This window comes from Lagopus muta, chromosome 20 (genome assembly GCF_023343835.1).
Source record: "Lagopus muta isolate bLagMut1 chromosome 20, bLagMut1 primary, whole genome shotgun sequence".
Classification (NCBI taxonomy): Eukaryota; Metazoa; Chordata; class Aves; order Galliformes; family Phasianidae; genus Lagopus; species Lagopus muta.
In genome coordinates, this window is record NC_064452.1 from 9,611,397 (window position 1) to 9,631,742 (window position 20,346).

General features: G+C 45.8%; 1 protein-coding gene across 1 annotated transcript in view; it reads right to left on the bottom strand.

Moving 5' to 3' along the window:
- Nucleotides 1-20,346, bottom strand: part of BAZ1B (bromodomain adjacent to zinc finger domain 1B) — a 52,078-nt gene that overhangs the window by 7,396 nt on the left and 24,336 nt on the right. The window contains exons 10-15 of the mRNA XM_048966649.1: nt 18,811-18,922; nt 8,951-9,049; nt 8,361-8,538; nt 7,207-7,392; nt 3,032-3,179; nt 1,304-1,451 (exon numbers count right to left, since the gene is read on the bottom strand). Of these exons, the coding sequence (XP_048822606.1) occupies nt 1,304-1,451; nt 3,032-3,179; nt 7,207-7,392; nt 8,361-8,538; nt 8,951-9,049; nt 18,811-18,922 (871 nt within the window). The remainder of the gene's footprint in view (nt 1-1,303; nt 1,452-3,031; nt 3,180-7,206; nt 7,393-8,360; nt 8,539-8,950; nt 9,050-18,810; nt 18,923-20,346) is intronic.

The window sequence follows — 20,346 nt, forward strand, 5'->3', positions numbered from 1 at the left end:
ACTTCACGTATTACTGAGCAAATCATCAGTTCAGACTTCTTACGTGCTGGCATCAAAGCCACAAAGACCCTGCCCAGGACAGTTCTAACTTTCTGCATGTGTCTGTTAAAGCATTCTAGCCATAATAAACACAGGAAAACAAAGCAGCACACATAGGCAGATGGGGACAAAGGCAAAGCTATTGTGGGAGTCTCGGTCCTCTGGAGACAAGGGAGCTTGAGCAGTAAATGGAGTAAGAATTAGCTCCCACAGTAGAGCAGGGCATAAGTCTTTACAGGCCAGCATTTTTTCCCCTGCCTGAGCTAGGAAGACAAGAGCAGAAAGCAGGTAACAAGACAGGTGTTACCCCACCTGATGGCTCTCATCCAGCAGCCAAGCAGCTTGCAGGTGACTCCACCACATCAAAGCAACTACGATCACAAGCTAGAACAGCTGCATTAAAGCCCTGTCATTCTGGAACAAGCCTGATGAATCCTTAAATGGTGCCCAGGGAGTTAAGTAATACTTTTAAGGCTGTGCACCACCTGTACACTACAAGTTTGCACGCCTCCTATTGTGCTGCTACTCTGGATGAAAGGATCTGTTGACTGCTTATGCATCAGGTGCTATTTGATAGCCTCACCTTGCTGACAAGCAGGGAGATGCAGCATTGCAATTAGCTTACAATATAGGCAGAAAAATACATTTTGCAAACATTTAACTTCCAGCCTACAGCAATTCACAAAGCAGTTCAGCCCCTTGCTGTCAGGAAACAGCTACTCAATTCTGCTGCACACATCAACTTTGATTCCTCCTCAAATCATATCATCTTCACAATCTATAATGGATCCTACCTCACAAAAGTGCTGATGTTCATCAGGCCAAAAGAAGTGCCAAGGTGGCATTTAATTATCTGATTTTTAGTAGCACACAGGGGCTGAGCTGCAGCCTGGAGTAGTGTCTGCTTTAATTAGATGAGGCCACAAGAATAACTTAGCCCAGGGCATTAGAGTTGCAGTGCTACCCACTACAATGCCATGAAAAAGGAACCCAACTAGTTGCTCAGGTGAACAAGACAGTCCCTAGTGCATAAATTTTGGTTGATGCTTTGTGTACGTTTTCACTGCCACACTGAAACTATTTATTAAATGTCATGGGTCACCACACAAGTGTGCTGAACTTAAAGAAACTCAGAGACACTGAGTCAACCTGGCTATTTTGGTCCTTTCCAAGGGTCTTTGTTTAAGGCTGTTTTGATCCTCTTGTGAAAACATGGCTAAAAATCTGCACCAGTGACAACTCAAAGGAAAGGAGTGCCACTCACCTGCCCCGGGAGCTGCGCCTGGCAGTGGAGGGCTGACAAGCTGGGCACTGCCATTCTCCATCTGGTATCTCATAGAGTGCTGGTCTCAGGCAGAACAGGTGGAAGGCTTTGTTGCACTCGTCACACAGGATCAGCTTGTCATCCTCACCTAGGAGAGCGCAACCTACTTGTAACTGAGCACCACAGCCCTGCACAACCCGCGACGCAGAAGCTGCCACGTGGCTGGAGGTCAGAATGCAGTGAGAGGAAGATGCAAAGTGCCCTCTGATAGCGGGCACCCTTCCTTCTCAGTTTCCACTGCAGTGGAAACAAGCAGTATTTGAAGAAAAGACAAAGCAAAGTCCATTGCTCTGCAAAGATTTCATTTGAGACAAGGGTAGAAAGCCGCCAAATACATTTCACCCAGAGTAGATGCCAAACTGACCAGGAGGAAAGAAGCATGCTGCAGAGAGCCTAGCATGCCCATGAGCCTAGTAAGAGGCTAGGAACATAACCATAGCAATTCTAGCCTCAACATGAAGCACAGTGTTTTTCTTTCTACTTAAGGTAGCAAGCCCATAGGAAAAAAAAGGGCATGCAGCAGAACTAGTCTCTCCATGCTTCTCAGTGATGACAGATAACACAGACGCAGTCCTGAGCCAGCTACTTCATTTACTGAAAAGAAGTGTGGAGAGCTTGCCAGCATGTCCCTAGCATCCCAGTTCTTGAGTTCTGTTAAACCATAATCTGTTAGTCTCAGGTGATCCCTCTCCTACATCTGCCTACAATTTATATATTTTTACAGTTTACATATTAGTTTGGAGGCTCCACAGTGGAGGATGTTGCACCGGTTCAGCTCATTTCTTTACAGAAGTGGACAACGCAGCCTTTTGGTAAGCAAAAGCAGCTCCGTTTTCCCTCAGATCTGTCTGCCCTCATTTCCCGCTAGTGTTTCAACAAATAGAAAAGGAGACAAAAAGCACATGATGTGGCAGAATGTGCTACCAAGCTCTCTCCTCCAGGCTTCCATCCAAAAGGAGAGGTTATGGCAGAACAATTTTTGCTCTGCTAGTACTAGTACTCAATGACTGGTAACACTGTCTAATTTCCCCTTCCACCTGCAGGATTCTCAAGCCCTCCTTCATACAGTCCCTCCTGTCACCTATTTGGGTACTCCCCAGCCTTACCAGAGCAGTGACCAAAGGCAAACAGCTTCATTTCTCTGCTCTCACAAAAGAAACAAGAGCTTGCTCCTTCCAGCTCAGCAGGCAGTTCCACTCCCACTCTAGCCCCAAACTAGCATCATCCCACTGCTCTCTCCTATTCAGTTACAGGGTGCATTAACCTTCCCAGCCTCTTCTTGCTTGTTCCTTCTGCAGGAGATGGGAACAACTGACAAGGCTCAGAGACCCACAGACCATTCCAGCTCATAAATGAAACTGAGACAGTGGCACAAATGCTCCTGCAGCAGGATCTGCAGACAATCTGTGTCCAAGTACCCCGAATATCCAGGGTACAGCAGCACTGCAGCGTTCTGCAACACTCCGCACCAGTTTCATCAGAATGGTTTATTGGAGTCAGGGTCAAACGCTTCCGTGAGATCAATGCTTCTGAGCGCGTAAATCCTGACGGTCAGAACTCAAAATACAGCCAAAGGCAGAGTGACAGCAAGAGGGGCACGTTGCCTAAGCAGGGCACGGAGAGGTGACAGCATGCGACTGTCAGGCAGGCGCGGGCAGGAGTGCGTACCTTTCTTGCGACACACTTTGCACCGGGCGTTCTCTGCTGACATATCCCACTTGATACAGGCATCCAGCATCCCGAGCAGCACGTGCATACGGGAGAAGGTCTGGGCCTCACGGATTGCCGTCTTCCACTTCTCCATGGCTGAAGCAACCTGCAGACAGACCTAACAACTTACAACAAAGCACACAGACACAGCTTGCTACAGTCTGAAGATGTTTTTATACCCTTTAGCCGGGGCCCTTAATAATCAAAACCCAGCTTTGTATTTCTTTCCTTCTACATAGCCACTGCGGCCCTACTTGTGGTTTATCCATAACCAGCCTCGCTGGATCAGACAGTTCATAGTCCTGCTACATTTTATGGCCAGGCTGGAACAACCAACGTGAACTCCTCTAGATTCTTACTCTGAACGTCTAACCCAAATAATCAGCAGGCTAAGAAAATAAAAAGTAGAAATCTAGCACTGCAAAATGTGGGATGAAAGTCAGGAGGCAGCTGGCAGCATCACTCCAGTGCGGGGAATTGGAGCAGCCTGCGCTGCCCTCCAGTGGATACCGCAGGGAGGCTCGGGCCCATCAGCAGGAGCTGCCACTCGTCCTCCTTGCCAAAGGACTGTGACATCAACTGTGATCAGATGTGACAGCCCCAGATATGAAACCTGCCCCTCTCCTGAGATGGAATGACCTCAGCACATGTGAGATCCCAGAATGAGCTGCAAGTGAGAATGAGAGCCTGAGATTTGTGCTGTCTGCACACAGTAAGCTGCATGTGAAACCTCCAACTCAGCTCCAGGGGGTTCTGAAAAAACATACTACTGCAGATCGGAAATGCACCAGAACAGAGGAGTAATCCAGAGCCACTGCACATCCAACTCTATCATTAATCCTCTGCTTTACAACAATGAGGTGATGGCCTAGACACGACAGGGACATAATAGAACTCAAGTTAGTCTTCTATCCAAGGAGAATGAAAAACAAACAGTGAAGTGTCAGATGGGAAAAACTGAACTCTGCAGCTGACAGCAATTTGGGAGCCAAACAAAACCCAGTTTTTTTTTCTTTTGCAGAGTTGCACATTCTCCTCCCACTGCGTTTGAAGAAGCACAGTGTGTATCAGATGCTTGGAAAAACACACAAACTGTTCTAGTAAGCCAACATCCCTGTTGCCATTGCTAGCATACAACCTGGAGCCCAAGACATTCAGGACAAATGGAAACCTGCATTGCCTACTGCGGTAGATTACACAGCGTCGTGCTACTTCTCTGCAGAACATTGTTGAGGTGCTTCACATACTGTGTAATTGATTTTCCAAGTAACTGTTCCATGGGTTTTGCTGTTAACATACTGGGTAACTGCTGGGCCAAGATAAATCTGCAAAAGCTGCTGGCACGTTATGCTTAGATTTTTCTCTCCAAGCCTGTGGAATTTCACAGATTTTTAGCCTTGCTTCCCAAGCATCATGAGACTGTGGCATTTTAGCAGGACCATTATCAGGGGAGTTCCAATTGCCAACTAGGCAAAAACGGAGACTGAAGGAAGTCAAATACCCTCCCACTGGGAAGGGAGCATTCTAGCAGGGAAAACAAAAAAAGCCCCACAGATACACTGCCAGAGGCAGCCTCAGTCACGTTTCAACTGCAGAGTAACAGAAAATTCCTGCTTTGGGAAAGATGACAAACCTGCACCTAAGAAACTCTTGTCTGGTATCCTAAGATGACAGAAATGCCTTTCCACCATAAACACCTCTGCAACCATAACTCTCTGACTGTGACTCTGGGATGCTGTCTGCCCTCATCGGGGCACTCCAGTGAGAGCTGCTCCCCACCCAGCCCCTCACAGCCACCCTGAGCAGCAAGCACAGGGGTGGGCAGCCGACCTGTGCTCAGACAGCTGTGCTGCACCTCGTGCTGCAAAGGGCCCACAGCTGATGCACTGCCTATGCTGGCACAGCTCCAGTGCTACTGCCTCCCCACGTGGGAACACAGGTGTAAACACACAGGCAAAATACAGTTTTTCAGAAGCAGTCACAAGCCAGGTCTGCACTGCCCTCTTCTACCACTCAGTAGTGCCTCTCTAACTGGGGAGCTGAGCCAGGAGGAGCCTTTGGTGCAGACAGTTATGCCAGCAGATGGATACCTTATTGAGCCCCAACTTGCTTCTCACAGGGAAGACCAGGCAGAATGGGCCACAATTTCTCTGCTGTAGCCTTCAAGCACACCAAGTGTGTTTTTCCAGTTCAGCTACATTGTATTTTCCCTGATATGTACTCTCAATGCAGCTATGCCTCTAAAGACTCCAGCTCGAGATCTGCTTTTCAAAGTCTATGTAAGAACACAAAAATAAATCCAAAGAGTTCAATATTCACTGTATGACCATGAGCAGCTAAGATAAAGAGGGCACTGCACTGCATTACTGCTCCAGAGACACCAAAACCAGAGCACCAGAGGGAGACCTGCAGCGCCACCTGCCCAGGGTGACGATAAGGACACCTGCACTCGTGGCACTACAGGGCCGAGCTGTGTAAGGAGGTATGCAGCCACGTTGGAGAAACTGGGCAATACTGCAAAAATTAATTGCCATTTTGAATTTAAATCCTGCAGTATTCAGAAGTACTGCTGTTCCAGCTGGTTTCCGGAGGACGAAAGTACTAATCAGGATGTTTCAGCCATGCTAGGCACATCTTCTAACTGAGCTGATGTAGTTGAAAACTCTGCAACTAACTGTGAGGGTGAAGCAATGCTACGGAAGCCTGGCCTCGCCATGTCATCAAGGGAGCAAAGCTCTATGGGTAGAGTGCCAAAACTAATCAGGATCAAAATGACTCACTTTTCAGGCAACTAAGAGCTCAGGTTTCATGTCTAACATAGCTGTAGCGTGAGCAGGGAAGTGGCTGGGGCTCCAATACAGAACTCACTGCTACATCAGTTTAGATATTGCAGTAAGTCTTTGTTTGCCCTGGATGCACACCCTGCAGGAGTGACTTCCAACTACAGCTTTAAAACACGACAGCACAACGTGGTGCTGCTGAAGATACGCGAAACGCCGTGATCCACGTCCTTTCTGTCCCAGAGAAACTGATTTCTACAGCTACATTCTGCTGAGAGCTTTGAGAAAAAAGGAGCTTTCCATTCCCACTGCACTGCAGACTGGAAGATTCAACAAAGCTAACAAAATTTAGATACTTCAGCACACTGAAGACTGAAAAATTTCTAGTGACTACCCAAACATCCTCTTAACATGGCAATGCCACGCATAACAAAGACCCAAGGGCTCAGCACACGCTGATAAGAGGTTTCAAAACAAAAACAAAAACACAAACATAATGAGTTGAACATCTATTACTTTTCTAGTCTGGAAATGTCAAATGCACCTGCTGCTCCAATGCTGGTCTTGCCACTTCTACCGAAGACAGTGACCAATCAGGGCAAATCATTTCATTTTGAAGGGAGAGGAAAAACAGAAAAAAAATCCCATGTCACCAATGTCCCATTCGGCTCAAGAAAACAACCAACATCCTCACAGTATGAAATGCTGGTTCAGGGCAACTGCCTGAAGAATCTACCAAATCCCCTGCAGCTTCCCTCCATGCCTTTTGGGAGGCTACACCTGTAGACTCACCCAGCTCTTCCACCTGGTTTTCCAGACAAGCTGTGTGTAGCCCAGCCTGCGTTGCTGTGGGCATTTCTATCCATAACAAGTCTTCTATCCTCCTGAATAATATGCATAACTCTGATATTTACCTGAACCTCTCTGCCTTATACTCACCAGAACCTCAGCAAGGCTCTCTTTTTCTTTGTGGGTCGAAGGCAGTAAGACCCCACCTGTTCTCTCTGATGGATACAACTCAACAAGTTCCCTGAAATGCTGTGTAATGCATTTTTATTCATGTGTTTTTATACACCGGTGAGGAATTTTGCAAAGGAAGTCAGATACCCAACTTGACTCTTTTCCTGTCTACAGAGAGAATACTGCAACTGCAGCTATACAGGACTTTTACTCAGCTAAACCTTTACACTTCAGAGTAACCAGGGAACATCTGGACCCATAAACAACAAACTCACTGCACCCTAAACTTGCAATAGGGAGAAACTGCACAGGATTTACTGCCAGACGAAATTTAATGTAACTCGGGGTTCAAAGGCAGTACAGGACTAAAAAGAGCCCTGGGGTGAGCAATACCTTAGCTTCTTCTGCCATTTTCTTTTCTTCATCTACCTCCTCAGCCTTGGCAATGTAGTCCTCTCCTTGATGTTTCCTTCTCTTCTGCTTAGGGGCCATGAAACCTTGCAGAAACTTCTTAATAACACCGGCTTGGAGTGCAATCACACACTCTCCAAAATCCTTTAGGCTCTCCAGTGAGTATACCTGTTAGGAAGAGTACACAATCACATCAGTTGGACATCACTCTTTGCACTGTTTAGGGAGGTTCTGTCCTGGCACTGGATATCTGTGATACTTAATGCAGTGTTACCGTGCACCAAGTCCCACACTCGGTTATGGGATCAGCATGTTGCTGCTGCTTCTGCTGGAGCTCACACGTGGCTGATGAGCATGCATAGCACATGAATGCTTATGTCGGTTCAAAAAAGGAAAAAAAAGCAAGATGCTTCAGGGCAGAAAAGAAAAAGTTCTTTTTCTCTCTCACTCTCTGAACACTCTCTGAACACTTACGATTGCATCTGCACAGAGAGGTCTCTGTTCTGACTGAGGATGCCGTTTAACAGGTTACTAAGCATTCCAAGACAACGTCATCCTTTGGTAGGTGCACGCACCAGTCTCAAGCGTGTGTACTCTACCCATATCAGGTAAGCTTATCAACTCCTAAGGAGGTACAGTGCACCAGAAATTCTCACGTGAGCGAGGCTGAACTAGCCAGAACACTGCCATATTCAGCTCACTGAGCAGATACAGCCCTGAACAGAACGACCTTTAGCTCCTAGATGTGGGGCACAAACATTACTCCAAGTCTAATGTGGTCTGAATTTATGAAAAATCACCAAAAAAAAAGAAAACTGCTGTCTCAACAATACATTCTGGCTCTGACACAGAAGCTAAAAAGGAGCCAAAAAGAGCTCCACTGAAGTTCCATAAAGAAGCCCCTCCAACAGCTGAAGAAAACAGGACAGCTGCACAGTTGTGCAGGACATTTACCCTCAAAGCTACAGCTCCCCTACACCAATCAGCCTCAAGTTAGCAGTTGTGTAGTCTTGAAATACTAGTTAACAAAGAATGCATATGCAACAAATCTGATTTTCCCGATCCAAAGAGTCAAGACCTTAGAGTCAGTGTCAACAGGTCTGTCTTTCTTAGCACTACTTTGACTTTCCACTCACTCTTGCTTCGAATTCTGGTGTCACATCAACGTATCCCAACCCTCCTTTCTGCAGCCGAGTTGCAACCTCAATGAGATCACTTCGGAGGTAGTTCAGCAGTTCCTGGTTGCCATCACAGGATTTGAGGCCCAAGTTCTGTTTCCGAGCCAAGTGCATAGAATGTGTGATGTCCTGATACCTAGAAAATCAAGAAAAGCCTTTGAATGCACGCAGACCAGTGCCCTGTGAGTTGTCAGTGTGCTGGGCAACAACAGCTTCCAATAACAGCCACATGCCCCACCAGTACAGAACACTCCTTGAAGGATGCTTTAAAGCAAGCAAAGCTCTGCCTCTGTGGATGGAACAGCACTGCCTTTGCAAGCTGCGAGGAGCACCTTTAAGACTGAACCTCCTCCTGATTTTGAGCATTACTTATTGAGTAATACTTGTAGTTACTGTCTACAAATGAACAATTTCTCATTCTTGTTATATGCCCCTGCACAGGCACAATCAAAGCGAAGTGCTGAACATTGCCACAGGAATGGAAAAGCTTGCTATGGTGAGGATGTGCTGTGAAGCTGAGAAGAGACACAGGGAAACAGCAGGCTCACTTTTTCTCCAAGCGCTCCTTTAGCTGGCTCTCTCTTACTCCTTGTGGATGCAGGCAGTCTATCAGCTCATCCAAGTCCTTCTGACTGTCACAGAGAAACCTGGAAGATACAACATTCACCAACATCAGCTAATCCATCTCTGCAGCAGCAGCTCCTTCTCTTAAGCACTTCACAAGAATTAGTAGACAGCAATGACAATTAATCTACATCCCAACCCCAGGGACGAGGTGAAAAACTTAGGCAGAATGCTTATACCAGCTTTTCTGTAAGACTGCCTCATTTCAAGGTCCCCAAACGTAGCCCATTTCAGGGTAAGAAGAACAAAAACAAAATAAACACAGAACTAATTTATAGATGTCTCCTCCCACTAAGTTTATTAAAACACTGGCATTTGAATTTAGTAATCTGCCCTAGGGATTAGATTCACTGAATTGCAGTCAGCTTAAGCAATCTGAATGTCATTTTTGATGCACTAGAAAAGATTAACATGTTATGCACTGCATAGCATGGCAATTTAATCATTCTTTCTGTAGAGCCTTCAACTGATTTCATTAAGCCCCACAGCCCCTAGATCAAAAAGAGTATGTTCCAGTTTAGACCACGATAGCTGATGCTACAGATGTGAGATGGAAAGCCATGCCCTTCACAAGTGCAGAAGATCTCCCTTCTAAGAAGCTTGCATTAACCTGAAAGATTAAATATAGTATCTGGGAATCACATTCATCAGCTTTCTGCTCTCATCAGCTCTCTGCTCACAAAGTCCTTCAAGAGAGCAATGGTAGCCTGCAGTTAGCTGAATCTAAAAGGGCAAAACTTCTGCACAGTTCTCTAAACAGGCACTTTCAGCAACTGCAGAGTGCAACCACACTGCTGGTCATGATGCAGGGCTGTATGGTCAAACTAAGCTTTCTGATATCCTGAAAACCTGCACCTTTCTTTTTCTTTTTGTTCTTTCCTGTGATGGCTCCGTGCCTCATCTCCTGAACCATGTACTGGTGCGAGCACTGGCAGACCTGGGCTTACAAAAAAATAAAATACAAACACGTAGCTAGCAGATGATTGCTCCTTACAAAAGGGAACTGAAGGATCAGCAAAATCTTAAATGGAAACAAGCACAAAGTGATCACCATGACGTGATCCTCGCCAGTCACAGAGAAGACCTGAGATCTAAGTTTTCTTCTTGGGCACAAGCTCAGATGAACCAACTTACAGATAGAGAAGGGTGCTGTTTGACTCTCCTGGAATATCAGTATCTGCAATGGGTTCTTATCCTGGGAGAAATCCTTACTAAGTATCTCATCTGGAAAAAAAGTATTTCACAGCGCTAGTATGCTTATGTTAGGGGAACAGCCTGACAACCTGCATTGCTTTATTAAACTGATTACACTAATAAAATACAGAATTGTTTAAAAACAGAAGAATAAATGGTCCCTTGCCAATCATCTGCTTCAGTACACCCCAACACTGAAGGGCATCCTCACTTTGCACACAGAGATCAGATCTTTTGGCCACCATTTCTGCACACTCTGCCTGCAAGGAACAGGACAGAGCAGCTCCAAACATCCCTCACCCACTGGAGCCTGGCACAGGCACTTCTGAAGCAATGAAGGGCTGGTCACATGACTCAACAGACATTCACACAATCCCATAATAACCATATGTCAAACAATGTCAAACAACACAAATCCTGTCTTTTTCTTGCAGATACCACTTGTGGTGAGTGACATCATCAGCACTCCTACATTCATTGAAGGTCTACAGACAGATCATTACAAAGTCTGGCATTTCTAAGTCTACTGGAATTGTGCTAAATAGAGACATTCCTCAAGATTATTTAGCATCAACTTGCTGCCAAAACCTTGGGGTAAACCTTTGGACTGATCCTAAACCATGTTTCAGAAGAAAGAGCTTGTCACAGCATGGGAATGGCACGAAGCAAGCTTCCAGTCATCCTGCAGATACCCAAAGAGCACAAATACCCAGTGTGTTAAGAAGGTTGCCTAGGTTGCGATAAAACAGCATTAAATCACTGCTGCTTACATGGGATTCATTTGGGAAATATCTGAGAAGATATTTCTACCCCAGCTTTCTCAGTTTTCCTCCAAAGCTACGCAACTAAGAGGGGAATTTCCTGCACAGTTTTCCTCTCTGCTAGAAACGAAAGGCCACTGGAAACAGTTAACATAAGGCACTGGGACTCTACAACTACACTGTCTGGGAAAAGAACGCAGGCTGCCGGCCAGAATGAGAAAGCAGGGAACATCCTTGTGAGGAACATCCTTGTAAGGAAGGCAGGTGGGGCCATCCAGGCACGTGCACCCATGGGCTGCATGCAGGCCATTGCTTCACTGTGGTGCAACTGTCACTGGGCACCAAGCGAACACCAGTGCACTACTGCCCCTGGAAGTGGGCATGGGGAGGGCATGGTGCAGTGCTGACTCAAGTTATGACAAATAAGTTTATGGATTTTGTGACTTCAGATAAACACGGTCCTGTGAACAGAGAACAACCTGCAGCCGTGCTGGGCGTTTTGACAAAGGAATTTGAAACCTGTCTCAAGATCGCCAACAAAATCGCCAACTTCCTGCATTATTTGTGACTCCATTTTCAGTCGACGTAAAAACACGACTTGCAAATTTCCAAATGGAATGTATAGAACTGGAATCAAAAATTTGATCATGCCTCTTTGCCAGACTTCTATAAGCCCTCTCTTACCAGAGAAACATCCCTCACTTCACAATGGCTCCTTGTTCTCTGCTTTCTGGCAGTACGAACATTTGTGCTGTTTTGAATGATAAAGAACAGGAAGAGTAAAACTTCATCCACAACCTCTGATGAACATCTTGAGAGCTCAGGGAATTGCAGCTACTTTCATCAAACCACAAAGATAAGTTAGTTTCCCAGAAACTGGGCCTAAGTTTTGTCTTTTTTATATATTCAATATATTAAAAACTAAAATAAGTTTTGTTACTTGTATACATTAACAGTATCATGTATTTTATGAGGGCTGTTTGAAGGTAGTGCCTTGTTTTATGATGTTGGCCCACAGTGCCAGAAGCTGTTGGTGGCACAGCAGTAGAGGTTGATCCTTCCCACCACTGCCCCGTCACACCTGACAGAACAGCATCCAACATGGAAGCGCATATGAAGCACAGGTTTGTCACTGAACTGCTCCACAAGGGAAAAGTGGCACCACTGACAAACATGGGCACTTGCTGAACGCTGATGGACCCAACCATGGATGCAAGCGCTGTGAGAGGAGGGTGGTGCATTTCAGCAGTGGTGATAGTGCAGTGGGTCACAGCTCCACCAGTGCAGGTTGTTATGAGTGCAGCATGCAGGCTCTTGCTCACTGCTGGTGAAAATACAAAGCTAGTGGTGACTACACTGAAAAAGAGTGTTCTGTGGCTGAGAATTTGCTCTGTTGAATAGTGTTCTTGTGTTCTCTGCATCTGTTGCAGTTTCCAGGGAAACTAGTTAAGAGGCACTTGTTCAAGAGCAACCTTTGTAGATGTGGCCCTAGACAATTCCTCTTCACTAACTGTGGCTCAGGCAAGCCAAAAGGCTGGAAACCTGCGGGCTAAACTAGCACAAGTTTGTTCTGCCGAAAAGGAAATAGGGAAAGGAGAGTACCTGCAACAGACAAACTCAAGTTTTCTCAATCCTCCCAATGAGTAAGAACTAGGACGTCTAGGAGTAGGATGTTTTACATCAGCTTGAACTCAAATGCACACAATATAAACACATCAAAGACACACTTGTGGTCAGTGACACCGTGCTGCTATGTGCAGTTACAGCTCCTGCTTCCCAAACCAGCTCCATGCACTCCCTACCCCCAAAGGAACCACCTGCACCTCCAACTAGGGCTCACAAGGCTGGGAGCATGGACACTACAAAGAGGGCTGGTATTTCAAATGAGGAGACAACAGGTCCATGATCTTGTGATTCTTAGTAAGTAGGAAGGGAAAGTAACTGGTGCCATTCATGTAGCTTGACATAGAACTTATACACAATAACACAATCTGAAGTAATGGAAATGATGCCCGTGGGAGAACCAAGACCAGATGGAGGCCTTCAAACTGACCACAAATGGGGTAATCTGTCTAGGCTAAAGGCCTAAATAACAGCCAGGATTCTCTCCTTACACATCTGGCAGCACAAGCCAGCAGGCTGGTCAGCAGTTGTAACAGAGGGAACGTGATACAAGTATTCACTCAAAAGGAGCTGTTCACATGCACTTGGGTTGAATATTCCCACTTGTTCTCATGCTGCAAGGGACAGAAAGAAAGGTATAAAACCTGGACTGCAGACTACGGAATGAGGAAATCAGGAGGACAACATCTAGAGGAGCCCAGGATCAGTACCTGCTCTGGAGGGTTGGTAGAAACAGGGAAACTCCATCTGTAGAATATAGGCGTGAGAATGGAGTCTGTCAGCACCCACGCATGGTTAACTCAAATTGTCTGCTGAGGGGACCCGCCATACCATGGTGTATTCCTAATAGATGAAGAACAATGGGAGTTACTCTGCAGAGATGCCACTATTTTTAAAATGCAACTGCTTTCATAGAATCATAGAATGGCTTGGGTCAGAAGGACCTCAAGGATCATCAAGCTCCAACCCCCTGCTACAGGCAGGGCATCAACCTCCCCATTTATACCAGCCCAGGGCCCCATCCAACCTGGTCCTGAACGCCTCCAAGGACGGGGCATCCACAGCCTCTCTGGGCAGCTGTTCCAGCACCTCACCACTTTCTTCGTAAAGAAGTTCCCTCCTTCAACTTAAAACCATTCCCCATCATCCTGCTGTTATCTATCCTTTCAAAGAGTTGATTCCCCTCCTGTTTATACTGAAAGGCTGCAGTGAGGTCACCCCGCAGCCTTCTTTTCTGCAGGCTGAACAAGTCCAGCTCCCTCATCCTGTAGGGGAGCTGCTCCAGTCCCCTGATCATCTTTGTGGCTCCCTCTGGACCCTCTCCAACACCAACAGCTCTGTCTTTCTTGTACTGGGGGCTCCAGATCTGGATGCAGTACCCCAGATTGGTCCTCATGAAGGCAGAGTACAGAGGGACAGTCACCTTCCTGTCCCTGCTGGCCACCCCTCTGCTGATGGAACCCAGGACACCACCTGCTTTCCAAGCTGCAGGAGCACACTGCTGGCTTTTCATCCACTAGAACCCCCAGGCCCTTCTCTGCAAGGCTGCTCTCAAGGTTTGCTCCTCCCAGTCTGTATACACACCTGGGATTCCTGAGCAGGATAAGTGAAAAGTCTATTGTGCACTAATGTACTACTAGAAAGGTTTCAATTAACCCATGGTTCTTGTCAGAAAGACAGGTGCACATGTATCACACAAAGCACTAAAGCATGGACACAAGACTTTCTCAAGGACCATAATGCCCAGAATCTTTAAACAGGGAGATTTTAATAGGCATCAACATCAGTGAGTGTGGTTCTTCTGTCTTTTCCTGGCAGAAGAGTGGCAAACATCCATGCATTTATGAGTTGAAATAGACTTTTATGGTTTGAAACTGATATTCAGCTTCACCACTTCTAGGATCAGAGAGCAGGCCCTCTTCTTTTGCAGGGCAAAGTACTCCAAAAGCAAAAACCACTTCCATGAGGTACTGTTCCTGTAGCTCTTGGGGAATTACGGATTCTATTTCTTCCCTTACTATTGTCCTGTAAATTCCCATTCTCAAGGAGAGAAGGAGCAAGACTGTGAAAAACAACACATCAAGGAGTTAATCTGGTACTGATTTCAAAGACCTAAATGAAGAACAGCTGTAGCTTTACCTTGCTATATGTGCAGTGTGAGGCTACTCTTAATTTCATTTTAGATGCACTACCAGGAAAGAGGCAGAAGATGCAGCAGAACACAAAGAAATGAAACTTTCTATACACCACATGCCAACATTATGAGCTATAGCATGCAAACAATACTGGAGTACCGATGTCCAAGGACTTCAGTGCAGTTTCAAGGCCTTTCAGGGTATGCAAGGACAATATGAAAAAGCAGTTGAGGAGGAGACAGTTCTGTACCATCTAAACTCATAAGAGTCCTTGAGAAAGGAGAGATCAATGGTGATGGCCAGAAAGCAAAATGCTGTAACAGGAATATGGATTTCCTAGAGGGAAATCGCAGTTGCTGCTGTCCCTTCAAGTAACAGATCTCAGGTTGCCTTTGCTTTCCCTTTTGTAGTGATAGCTGTCAGAAAGGCTCTCTGCAGTTCTAGAGCTTCAAAGAAAGTCTTTCAGTGGAGGGAGCTTACTGTTTCTCTGTGGAAACGGCTTTTGGTGGTCCTGTCGGGAGAAATTCATACAGCCAGTGCAGAAAAAAATTCAGTCTGAAGTGATTACGTGCTCTTTAGCAAACTGCCATTGTACCCTCTGCTCAATTAAGGGCATGAAGGTGTAAATCTGGTTCAGACCATTCACCTTCACTGCTTGCTACCAACCTGGTTGTGAGACCAGTGCACACAGGCAAGATATCTTCATTCAATAAAAAAATAAAAAAAATCAGCAAATGCTACGATTCTTAACAGTCCTTCCTAGCATCCATCAGATAGGACAGAAATCAAACACGTTATGTAACAGAAGAGTCAGACAAAAAAAGTCATCTAGCCCAGCATCTTATTTCTGAGTGGCAGAAGAGCAGAGCAGGCATACAGAGACAGTTCTTAAACCTGCCCCTCAGATTTCAGCATTTGCTCTTTCATAACCTTCTTGAGTGCCAGGACAAGAACGCCTGTGCTTAGCAGTCATCAACAAACTCCTCTGTCAGTGGCTTCTCCAACTGCTGCACAGGCACAAACGAGAAGATCCACAGCAGCCAGGAGCAGTGAGTCGGGGATATCAGCAGATCTGAAGTAGTTCTTTCCTCTCTATTTGAACAACAACAACTGCCATTTCCTAGTTTAATTTTTTGGTCCCCTGTTTCTGCATCAAAATAAAATGCACTTTAAGGAGACTTCTCCCTTCTGCACTAACATTACTTGCTATCACCCTGCTGAACACAGACACATTACAGTATTTCTGTAATTTGCTTCCCAGCCAATTACTCTCTCATGAGAAAAGCTTCCTTCTCAACTTAAGGCACTTCAGCTCCTGCCAGGCCCTGTAACAACAGATCTTGTGAAACAAGACTGCTCTCGACTGAGAAGAATTGTTTTGTCCTTGGTCTGTACTTCAGTTTAAGCTCCTTTTCATTTCTTTCATTAGACTCAACTGCAGTTACTAGGCATGCCTTCTTACTTTTAATAAAATCCTCATCCTGAAATGAGCCATATTGAGAATGTTTCCTTACTGCTGTTGTTTTTTACCCCCCTAGTTTCCTAAAAACTTTCTTTCCTAAAGGTAAGAGGCATTACCTAGCATGGAAACTAAACAATCCTTCTATGAAGGTGATTCACCTGGTGGATGAAGGTATGGCTGGACATAACCACCTAGAAATTAGTGAAGGCTTTGTCTCACATCTGTCCTGGGACTGAGATAGATGTGCACTTTGCTGGGTAAAACACAGCTGAGGGCCAGGCTCTGAGCAGTGCTGGGTGGAGGTCCATCCAGCTGGCGGCCATCACCAGGGCGCTCCCCAGGGATTGGTACTGGAACCACATCTGTTTAATACCTTCAGTGAGGATCGGAGGAGAGGACTGAGTGCACCCTCAGGAGGTTCTCAAATGACACCAAGCTGGGAGGAAGAATTGATCTGCCTGGGTGTAGAAAGGCCAGTTGCACCAGGGGACATTCAGGCTGGATATCAGGAATAGTTTCTTCTCCAGAATTGAGGTGAAGGAGTCACCATCCCTGGAGGTGGTCTTGAACTGTGGAGATGTGGCACTGAGTGACTGTGGGCATGGCTGGGTTGGGTTGGACTACTGTCCCTTCCAACCTTAACGACTCTATGATTTCATGATCTCTTTGAAAGTTTCTGAAAGCATTTTAGGTTTCTGGGTGCCAATTTGAGGTTTGTTGGCTGTTTGTTTGTTTTTTAAACTAAGATTCTTAATTACTTTGTTCTCTTTTTTTAAACACCATAGTATGCTTAGATTCAGTATTCTTGTCACGTCTTACAAAGCTGCTCTTCAAAAGTAGAATATAACTCTGTCCTGAGACAACACCTGGTTCATAAAGCTGCCTCTCCTGACTCCATAAAGCACTTTAAAGCCTTGTAAGCCTGCGATCCTCTCAGCACATCAGCAAAAATTGCCAACCTGATTGAGAAATTCAGCAGTGCTGTCTGAAATGCTGTGCTTTTTCAAACTCAGCCTAGAATTAAAACTCACAGGGGCTCTGTATTACCTTGAATTCATAGCAGTGTGCACTAGTAGCTTAAGCTATGGCTTTTCTTTCATAATTTGTCCTTCTACTGGAACATGTATTTCCACCCCTGCTGAATGAAGTAGTAGTAAAAGAGGCAGTTAAGGAAGAGCTGAGCGAACTTTCTTGTGAATCATACAATCTACAACCTCTTATTTAGCACCCATGCTCTAGGAATAACTTATTTCCTGAATTTTGGCCACATAACAAGATGTGCAATGATTTAGACTGGAAAAGAGGTGGAGATCTCCCACTGCAATACTAGACAGAGTGAAGGTACACAGGGGAATCCTTGCTTTCTCCTACAGCCCTCTAACAATGAAAGGCAAGGGAAGAGAATTACGAAGATGTCCACAAATGTCAGTCTCCTCAGCAGTTCTTGATGGGAGAGGAGGAAGACCTTTGGTAAAGGATTTCTGACCTGCAGCAGCAGAACTACACTTTGGAGCTCAAATCACAAACCAGTGATATTTGGCAAAGATGGAGAAATCCCACTTGTCAGCAGGAGAAAACTGGGGGAAAAAGACACTGCTTATAAAGGAGCTGCAGGCATCAGTACTTTGTGAGTTTTCAAGGTTATGGATAACCACAGTCCTTCACAAGTAATTTGGTAGGTACAGGCGGGGCCATTTTTTCTTCTGTCGTGGGGACAATGCTAACTTCTCCTTACCATCCAATGCAACACTTGACATAGACTTTCTTTAAAGACACTGATAGAACCAGTCAATGGAGCAGGTCAAACATGCTCAAAGGTAGACTGTTCACATGCAATTGATTCATTTTGAAGACACGTTGGTGGCTACAGCTTGGCATTAGGAAGTATTAAAGGGATAACTGGCTGTCCACATGTAAAAATATTTTGCTAAGCTCTAATAATCATCAACAGCAACAAAAAACAATTCCACATAATGGCGTTATAGGAGAACAAATGCAGTCTCCCAACTTGCTGTGAAACCTAGAAAGAAAGAAAGGAGCTGGGGGACTGCTCTGCATGTCTTACGTGATAGAAGAACGAGCAGCCTATACATGTGGCTCCAAAGACAGCAATATGTACAGCTATACAGAGGCTATTTCATCTGCTGAAGGACTCCATGAGCCACAGTTCAGGCCTGTTAAGACGAGCCATGAACAAAAACCTAGACAACCAGGTAAGTCACTGCTCCCACAGATTCTTGTTCAAAATACAGCTTGCCAATACTGAAAGCAGAATTAAAAACAACAAAAGACACAGTGAATCTTTTCAAATAAGAATTTTCCTGATTATAAAATAGGTAAAATTGATACAACAAAAAAGTGTTAATTTAGATTGGCTTTAAGTTTAATTAAATTAAACAGAGTGTTTCTACGGTCTCTTGGATCAGCTGCCATTCACTGTTCACTGTTAGTAATATCAGTTACAGAGGTCTGGCAGGCCTATAAACTAATTCAGCAGTTAAATACTGAAAGAGGACTATGTACACAGTAGGACCTATTGAGTGACTTCTCTGTACAGTTTCCTTGACCTTTATGCTTTGAGTATTTTGCAGCTATAAAGCATGTATTACCATAAGTTCTGTCCTTGCTTGGGTGCAGTGGTCTCTGCAGGGAGGTCTGCAGCACATGCAGACCTGTGAAGTGCACTCATTCTGCCATCAGCGGCTGTGCTCTTCCGCTTGTCTGGAAAAAAAAAAGCACAAGCTCAAATTCTTATTCATGCTTCTTCTCAGACATACTTTATTTCATAAGAACTAATCTACCTTCAGTTAAGTACTTCCAATCAACACTTCTATCAACAGTGCATTTGGCAGAGAAAAGCAATCCAGAATTACTTTGCTAAAGCCCACAGTACTAGCACTTACAGAAACACAAAGATGAGCAATTCTTCAAGAAAATATTATTACATCCTAAAGCACGTTCATTAAATTAAGAAAAGCATTTCAACCATTTCACAGAACTTTAGAACGGTGTGGAAGGAACCTTAGAGCACAGCCAGTCCCAATCCCTGCCATGATCTGGTTGTCCCCTGCCAGCTGCCATACCACATTCATGGCTTAAGTACCTCCAGAGATGGAGAACTTGCAGCTTTAGGCAGAGAACCAGGGCCTCTAACCTAAATCTCTCCTCTTCTAATTTAAAGCCACTCTCCCTTGTCTCATCACTATCAGACCACGTATAAAGTCAATCTTCTCTCCTACATACAAATTCCCTTTATACTGGAAGGCTGCAGTGAGCTCTCCTCTCTTCTCCAGGCAGAACACCCCCAGCTCCTCGGCCCGGCTCCACAGCAGAGGTGCCCCAGCCCTCTGAGCACCTCGTGCCCTCCTCTGGACCCGCTCCAACAGCCCCACGTCTTTCTCGTGCTGGGGGCCCCGGGCCTGGACGCAGGACTCCAGGTGGGGCCTCACGAGGGCAGAGCAGAGGGGGACAGTCCCCTCCCTGCCCGCTGCCACCCCTCTGCCGATGCAGCCCAGGCTGCTGGCGGCTCTCCGGGCTGCACGCTGCTGGCTCAGGTCAGCTTTCCCTGCTCCAGAACCCCAAGTCCTTTCTGCAGGGCTGCTCTCAAGGAGTTCTTCCCCCCTTCTGAACACATACCTGCCATTGCTCTGGTACAGCACCTTGCATTTTTCCTTGTTGAACAACATTTGGTCCAGGTGGGCCAATTTCTCAATTGTCTGAGGAACTACAGCCTGATCTTAGTATCAGGAAAGGTCAGAGGCTGCCTCAAGTATAATCATGAGGCACATGCAGGACTACCAGAGATCAGATCCAGCCAGTGTGGGCAGGTCCTGCCCAACCAGCCTGACTTTGTTCTACAGCACGGGGGGATGAGAGAAAGGCTGTCAGCAGACTACTCAGAATTTAGTAAAGCTTCTGACAGTGCCTCCCACAGCATTCTGCTGGGGAAGCTGCAGCCTGCAGCTGGGACAGATGCGCACTTTGCTGAGTAAAACTCTGCTGGAGGGCTGAGCCCAGAGCAGGCCAGAGGTGGCCAGTCACCAGTGGTGCTCCCCAGGAGTCAGCACTGGGGGCAGATCTGTTTAATATCTTTACTGACAACTAAGGCCAATGGGATGAGCTTCAATAAGACCAAGTACAGGTTC